Genomic DNA, 8,363 nt, shown 5'->3' on the forward strand with positions numbered 1-8,363 from the left:
GTATAGTGAGCTTCTTACTTGTGGATTCTCTTCGATAAATAAATTATGATGATGCAATTTGAAAAGTATCATGTGGAACTATGTGTACCAGATGGATGGATCCTACATAGTAAGACTTTCGATTGGTGTTGCTTTGATACCTTCACAAATTTCAAAATTTCTTAACCTGCTAATTTCAAAATTGTTATCTTGAAAATAGTACATTTTTTAAAAATTATTATTGCTCCTTTAAATTAATTCAATTGCAAATGTGCCATTCCATACAAGAACTTAACATTGTTCAAGCTTCTTTCTAAACTATTTTCATAGGAATATAGATACTATGAGCAATATTTCCCTCTTACATTTGATAACATAGTTATATTCACGTTGGTTAAAGAGTTTAAGGGTTTACAATCAATGGTATTTCCTACACAATGTTTAAAGTTTACATCAAGAGAAATACATGTAGTGAATACCCTGTTCTATAATCATTAGAGTTTTATATATCAATGTGTTTTACATATCAACAACACATATATCATGCATCATGTTTTGCAGCAGCAAAGCGCGGGTAGCACACTAGTACATCTTTAAGCCGTATTGTTTCCTCGACACATCGAGAGGGAGTCTGTTTTTCTTATGACAGAAAATGGTTGCTATTTCCATCTAACCGGTATATGACTTCATAGCTAGAAATACATTAATCGAATCTAGATGCGAGTATCTGTTACACTTCAACGACAAGAAATTTAGCTGCTTTCCCTGAGCTATTCACATAATATTTCTGGGGGGTAATTAGACAGGGTAGTAGGGAGAAGATACATGGATTTCATGGAACAAGGGAGAGGAAACCAAGCTTACGATGTAATATTGCTCTACAGAACGCCATTCAAAATCAACTCATAACACTACATAAGACGAGACTGCTCTCAGACCCCCTCGTTGTGTCCCGGATTTCCTTCTACATTCAGTCGCATTGTTTGAATTGTTTTCAGAGGAGACATTGTTTTTCCTTATACAGTCTCAAAATACGTGAAGCCTCCGATTCTGCAACCGAAACGATAAGGTATAGAGCGGATTAAACGCAGGGCACCAAAGCTCTTGGATGACTATCTCCAACTGGGTGATTTTGCACTACCTACATTTCTGCATTCGCCTCCTTTTGAAACGAGGGAGAAGTGGGCTTTGTAGTACTTGGCCGAGACAGGATACCAGCAAAAGCATGTCTCTCATTCATCTTCTTCATGAATGGAAGGACAAGAAAAGAGGAGAAAAAGCAGGCATTTAGATAAGCAGCGAATTATTGAAGGCAGGAAGCTATATAGCAGATTCCAACTTCCAAGCCAGGAGATGGTGGCAAGGAAGAGGAAGAAGAAGAAAGATGGTGAGAGAGCATACAGGCCTGCAGTGTTGTTGTCGACTGCGAAAAGAGTCCAGAGGTGATTTTGGGCGTTAAGAGCATCTCCTCTCCGCTGCTCAAGGTTGGATCTTCATGAAGGTCATGTGGTAAGAGTTAATGTCTCCGACGATGCTTGAGGTTGCTTCCTGCTGATGAAGAAGAAGCTGCTGCTCGGGAAGAGGATGCTCCTGCAGCGCCTCGCTTGTCTCCCACCAAGAACCTGGGAAGGTGGAGAAGGGAATTGACACGGGCAACACCTTCCAGAGCAGACCATTCATCATCGTCATCAGCGGTCGAGAGGCACTCTGCCAAGCTACGGCGAGAGGCTGATCGTTCCACGATCTTCTCCTGCTGCTGCTGCTGGATGAGGATGGTGATCTCTGAAGGTCCTTCCTGTTCCTGATCTTCAGCAGCACCAGCAGGCGGATCGGAGGAGGACGAAGCAGGATGCGCCTCCGAGTCGCTGGACGAAGCAGGCGACGTCGAAGAAGAAGCGCATTGGAGGGGAAGATGATCTGAATTGCCTGACCGCACAGTGGTGGAGCGCTCAAGCTCGCCACATTCGTTGGAGTTCATCATCTTCTCCTCCCCCTCCATCTCCATCTCCATCTCCACCACCTCCATCTTCCTGCTCTCCTCCATCTTCTTGCTCTCCTCCTCCTTTGTATTCGGGCTCAGCAACGCCTGGCGTCGGTTCTCGTTCAGATACAGGCAAACTACCGCGCAATCGTCCACCTTGGAGGTTGGATACTTGAGCCTCCAGGCTCTCACTGCTGTCTCCACCAACGCCCTCGCTGCAGTCGTCCTCGTTGGAGCCTCCCAAATTACATCCACCACCTCCTTGTTGCTCAGCACATCCCACACCTGCATCAGCATCACTCACGCTCTCAGCTCCTCTCTTAACAGGTCCCCCTATCCAGAGCTTGAAATTCACTCCCTTCAACTTGAATCCCATCCCCCTGAATTTCAAATCCATCCTGCTTGGCTTACCCCGTCGCTTGCTAGCACCACGAATTGATCCCTCTGTGTTAACCTCCTGTATGTCACCTCCGGCTCCGCTATCAAGCCAAAATCCTTGAGGCAGAAGTCCCCGAATGCTCTGGCCATCGCTAGTCCCGGCGAATCGTCGTTCGGTAGCCACACCCTCGCCACTTCTGGCTCGTCTTCCAACGCGAATACCCTCCCTCTGCATCTCTTAATCCTCTCCGCTTCCACTGTAAATCTCACATGTCCATTTCCAGGCCATCAGTCACCCAAACCATCTCCATGCAGCTTTGGCGGAAACAAGAAACATGTGAACATCGTAACAGCCTTACCTGGCAAGTTAGGTTTTAAGTCGGTCGTTAGCTGAACGGCCTCCATGATGCTGCCTTCCGTGAGAGTACCGAGAACAGCGCGAGAATCTCCTACGTTTCCTATCACCAAATCGCGTCCCTGCCAGAACCATAATTGAGATCAGCTGGAGTTTCAAAATTAACCAGAAACACACCTTAACACAGCCTCTTGACAATCTTGCAGCAACAGAAAGAAAAGAGATCCAAACCCGCAGAAGCATGGTCACGGCTGTCGTCCCGCTGCAAAAGCAATCGATTGTGGGATGATCTCTCAGTTCTTTGTCCATCGCGTTGTAAGCCTTGAGGAACGAATCCTTCCAGCTAGCAAACATCCTACGCTGATCGGTATCCATCCCTGATTCACCAGCAGAACCGGTTGCGGACGCCGTCTCCGCTTCCTCTTTGGAAGCTGTTCGTGGAACCATGGACTTCTCTCCGCGCTGCTGCGCTTTCCAGTGGGATGTCAGCTTAGACGGCAACGAATCTCTAACCTTCCGTGCAACCAGATGCCCGAAAGGACCGTGCCCGTCAAATACTCCACAGAAGGTTGCATCTGTATGCGATGCGAAATTCTGCGCAGACGCTGACGTAAATAAGTCCTCCGTTGCACAACCGAAGTAAACCCGCCATAATCGGAAGATGTCCTCACCACAACTAGACTTAATAACGACTTTTTGTAAGCAACCTCTCATTCAGAACAGGGAAAAGATTGCTCTCATTCAGCAAAGGGGCAAAAGATCGGAGGAAAGCTCACCTCCCACACGACCATCGCGTCTTGATTTGTTCCTTTCCTCCCCTGTTGCGTGAAGATGCATGCCTTACTACTGGCTCCGTTTGTACACATCCTGCCTGGTATGCGGAATAGCAGATCGCTGCTTTTAGCCTCGGCAGCTAAAATTTCCATCACCTGCCGCTTCCTTTGCTTCCGCCTAGCCCGTAGAGCACGACCGCAGCCAACTTCCTCAGAATCATCACTTGTGGACAAACACGAACCCATTCCTGACTCCGTGAACAGACGAGAGGAGAAATCCGCACACGCTTGATGTGGCTGGGAACTCAACGGTGTTCGGGGGTTAGTTCCGCCCTTGAGTTTTCCTTAGCCAGCATCTGCTGAAGAAGGTCTGCCACAAATCATCAGCGGTGGCAGTGAAGTCACTCAAGAAGTTAAGGACCAAAAGCTAGGAAGCCGAGGCCGCCAGCATCTTCTTCTCCATTGGGAGAATCTGGGAAACAGACAGAAGAGCTCTTCTGTGAAGCGTTCTGCGTTCTGAACGCGCGTTAGGTGTAGCAAATGGTTTTCTGTTCGGGACTTTCGTGCGGATCGACAGCATGAGCGCGACAAGACGAGAGTAGACGATACACAGAGTTTGATGCGCATGGGCCACGGAATACTCGGTAGCTTCGCCAGTACTGGTGAGACGTTGGATGATGGATCGGTCGGTCCCTATTCTACGCACGGGAGACGTCCGCGCTCTGTCCGATTGCAGAGTGCGCGTTACAGAGACTGACAGTGAAGGGGATCACAAGGAGGAGCTGGAGGAGATGGCAGTGGGCAGGAATCACACCAACTTGACGAAGGCGTTACCGGTACACTGTACAGCACACAGAGGCGATGGCGAGTTACTTTTCAGTTGGTCAATGGTGAGGGCGGTGAGGAGCACTGATTTGAGTGCATTGTGGAGGCCCAGGCCGAGGCCATGTGCGGCTGATGGGCAGGTTCAAGGGAAGCCTGAAGGCGTAGTTTCTCTCTCACAGAGCGAAACCTGGTGGACTATTCACGTCAAGCGTTCTGCGCTCGGGCTTTTGTGGGTGAATCCATCGTCCTGGGCAGGAGAGTTATGGCGATGGATGATGGGAGCGGCTCACTGCTCACCGCATGCGTACTTAGGAGCTTGAAGAGGTCAGAGAGGCAAAGGTCGTGGATTCGCTTGACGATTCTGGGGCCCGAGAGGAGGAGGCCTCAGGGAAGGCATTCACACTTCTGAAGAAACGTGGATGGTAAAAAGAGCAGCGGGAAGATTTGCGAGAGCGCGATATTCGAAGGAAGATGAAGCTCTCGCACGAGCCAGAGATGCAGGCTGCAGGCTGCGAGCGATCAAGTGCTATTGATAATATTCTGTATGTGATGTGATGAATGGTGAAGATTGAAGAAGGCGATACGATGGCGGAGGAGAAAGGTACAGGGCTACAGCACAGCGTCGGTCGGACGAGACAGACAGGCAGGAAATGTGTCTGCACACAAGCTTTTAATGCTTGCATTCAAGTCTGCCACTGCACACTGCACAACACATACGCTAGCATCGATTCTCACGCCCTTCTTATTAATTAGTAACTAATTCATATTTTATAGTCCACTCTCCTCCACGTGGCACCCACTCCCTCTTTTATCCACCCCCGTCTTTTTTTTTGTGGACACGTCACCTTTCTACCCCGTCATCCACATGAGATTCGATGACGTGTACCACCAGCAGGGCTCATTAATGAACTCCGCACCCAGTCACACGACGCCCCGCCGGCGAACTACCGTGACACCCTCCCACGTTTGCATGACCACATTGTAGACGTTGTTTACTTTTCAGGCAAGCTCCACCGAAATTCGGAATCCGGATCAGCCTTCCACGTGGCCCCTTTGAGAGTTCCACCGAGCGCGGAATCTGTTGTCCCCATAGAGGTTGTCGTGTTATTTATTCCAGCACCTTTATTCGGATATCCTCCGTCTAAACTCCGAAAGCTTTGCTTCTTAGTGCTAAGTTTCGTCTCGGACAAGCTCCATATCTAGCGGTCACCTGCTTGATGCAAATCAAGAGTCTCGTCTTCAGCCATAGTCCTACAAGCCAGCGTATGATGAGGCTTTTGAAGTTTCGTCGCCGAACAGCAAATGGTTCGATCCCTAGCCTCGCTTTAGAACTATGGCCATGCTTGAATTATGATCACAAAAAACGAGCACGACACGAAAATTGCAAGGTTCGAATTTGAAAACCCTACACTCGAATGCTTCTTTGAAGGCATCCCACCCAAAATATCCTGAACAGACAGTATGCTATCTCCGTTTCGTTGTTGCACCCGTTGACGATCTGATCGCCTTTAACTCTGCAAAGTGGGAGCATGGAGGGTTTGGCAGTGCCCGAATACCTCCACTATTGGACATCCAAAACCCTCCATTGGGACCTTTATGCCTATATAGTCATGGCAATTGGACACTCCACACATGAATTGTATAGACACATGCACATGAGTCTAGGACAAAGTGGCTGAGTGAACTTAGAGAGACTCACATACTATGTTGTATAGTGAACTTAATGAGTTGCAAGTTGTACGTCGAACCTCTAGTCCAGTGTGCCCTGCACTACCTTGCAGGCCAGAGTCCAGACCCGTTGATCCATGTGGCCATGAGCACAACTTTTCTTGAGATCTTAGAATGGAGGTGCAACATGATTCATGGAGGTTTGGAGGGTTTGGTGGGTGGCATGTGGCCGCGGTCTTACACTACAAGTTCAAATCTCTCTCTCTCTTCTCTCTCTCTCTTTCTCTCTCTCTCTCTCACACACACACATGTGGGGCCTGGGGGACGAGGATTTTAACCTCACAATATAAGGGGTGAGCATAGCCCAAGGCACGACAAAGCTAGGCATCCTAAGGAAATTTGAGCACCCGCAACCCTCAGGCAGGCGTACATGCTTGCCACCACAAGGTCTCTCTCTCTCTTTTTTTGGTGTCCTTGTTGTTCACCGATTGCTTCCTCCCAATAAAGGATGAAATAGTGTCCATGAGCATTCAGGTTGTCTTGTTAGCACTTGAGACGACGGTTTTACTAGTCCCTCGGGAGTGCTCTAAGACAAATAAGGAATGGTGTCACGACAGAAGGCACATTTCCCACTGACAACCATCCAATGTCAATCAAGAGGCTATATGCAAGGAAGGCATCAACCACTATGCCCTCCCATCCATCAGGGTCCAAGGGGATAGGTTGATCAAATGAAAAGCACCAATTTGTTCGTCAAAAACGAATAAGATGCAGAATTTTTCAATAAACAAGCCACTAATGCTTCACCCAATGACCTTGACAATGCTAGCAAATGTTAAGTTATTCCCATGTCCACTACTAAGAATGCCCTTTCACGTCTTTTTTAATTATTTTTTGGAAATATGTATTTATTTAGAGGTCACTCAAGAAAAGAAAACTAGAATGCCCTTTCATGTTACATGGATGTTTTATCCAATGGTTGTGCTATAGTAGGTAGCCTCTATAACAAATCATATGTCATCAAATGGGAATGTTTAGACACACAATGCTTGATTAGCGTTGCCTTGGTAGGTTGTAAGTTGCAATGGCACACACAACATTGTAGTCCAAGTTGTCATCTCTTAGGTATTATATGGGATCAACCCATGGGCAACAATCCCTGCATGTATGGAGACCCTCTTAACAAGGAAGCTTGAAGTTGTTAATTAGTGTCATGTGTTATTAATTCCTTAAAATTTCTTCCTATTAGCCATTTTTGGAATAGCTATTTCAAAAGCACGTAATTGCATGTGTTTGTTTGGGGGTTGTGAAGAAATAAATATTTGAAGCAATAGCAAAACACCTTAGCAAAATATGACATCACAACACAAGCACTAAGACCAACAACTCTCCTCACTTGGTGGATGCTATTTCATTAGAACTAAACGTGTGGGAGTATACAAAATAGGTTCAATGAAAATATATCTTATTTAGGTCTCCACGGAAGGACAAGTTCAATTACGACAAAATTTGTTTGTTAAAGTCAACTAGTAGGTACATGACACTCTTAGGTACATGACACTCTTCATAGCGTCATCAATGCTTACTTTTCAGGCACTAAGAAGGTGAGAATGAAGCAAATCAATTCTTTTAACGGCATTAATACTCCCTTAAAAGGCTAGCATTCTTGGCATGCCACCCTATGATACTTCATAAAACTAAGGCTTTTATGACATGCCATAAATAGAAAGGAATCCCAAAGGATTCTATGATAATCCCAAAGAAAGAAAATCATTTTCATGTGTCCTCCCTAAGGGTAATATTATAACATACGCCCAAAAAAGTAGTATGAAGTCCTATTTAAATGATAGATTAATATATATGCAGTGCATTCCCAAAACCAAACTCTCATCGAAGGCATATGCCAATATCACTTTTTAAAGAAATAAGGAAAGCTCAAGGCCATGCATTTGTTATATGTAACTCCACTCAACACGCATTGAGAAAGCCTTGACATTCAAAAGAAAGAATGAGACAAAGCTTAACACAACCATGTGCCGTTCCACACTACGTGACTCCCTTTATGTTAATATACATCAAATTAGCACAAATGAAATGTTATTCAATAAATTGTGTTCCTGATCCTACTTTTATATTGGAAACTTTAGGACATTTAGTACAAAATAAAGTGCCCAATTCCTTGGAAGTTGAAGTTTAAACATATGGCATATTGCAAGGGACAACCTTGTAGGCCTCTTGCCAAAAGGCGCAACATCAAGTACGTAAAAGTTGCAACAATCTCACTAAAACCAAGATATCTTCACATGATATTAGGAGGCTAAACAAGCTAAGAAAATATTGAATTAAATTTGATCTTATAAATAAACAAGACAAACTAGAAAAGATTTACATGGATTGTTTCATG

General features: G+C 45.8%; 1 protein-coding gene across 1 annotated transcript; it reads right to left on the reverse strand.

Annotated features, from left to right (window-relative positions):
- Window positions 1-565: 565 nt before the first annotated feature.
- On the reverse strand, window positions 566-4,455 carry LOC147904222 (putative protein phosphatase 2C 33). The gene is made up of 5 exons (XM_087385375.1): window positions 3,470-4,455; window positions 2,925-3,287; window positions 2,698-2,815; window positions 2,372-2,595; window positions 566-2,245 (listed from the first exon to the last, which is right to left on the reverse strand). The coding sequence occupies exons 1-5, from the start codon at window positions 3,710-3,712 to the stop codon at window positions 1,496-1,498; spliced, it is 1,698 nt and encodes a 565-aa protein (XP_087241501.1). The 5' UTR covers window positions 3,713-4,455; the 3' UTR covers window positions 566-1,495.
- Between the last annotated feature and the right edge of the window lie 3,908 nt (window positions 4,456-8,363).

The sequence above is a fragment of the Dipteris shenzhenensis genome, chromosome 2, assembly GCF_047967505.1.
Source record: "Dipteris shenzhenensis isolate YYH24624 ecotype China chromosome 2, Dip_SZ_1.0, whole genome shotgun sequence".
NCBI classification, from domain to species: Eukaryota; Viridiplantae; Streptophyta; class Polypodiopsida; order Gleicheniales; family Dipteridaceae; genus Dipteris; species Dipteris shenzhenensis.

What these genes read in the sequence shown, in the direction of transcription:
- LOC147904222 (XM_087385375.1), bottom strand. Translation starts at nt 3,712, where the DNA reads ATGGGTTCGTGTTTGTCCACAAGTGATGATTCTGAGGAAGTTGGCTGC. An exon ending in CCGTGACCATGCTTCTGCGG is followed by an intron (nt 2,816 to 2,924) that starts GTTTGGATCTCT and finishes TGGTTCTGGCAG; the next exon opens with GGACGCGATTTGGTGATAGG. An exon ending in CTTAAAACCTAACTTGCCAG is followed by an intron (nt 2,596 to 2,697) that starts GTAAGGCTGTTA and finishes TGAGATTTACAG; the next exon opens with TGGAAGCGGAGAGGATTAAG.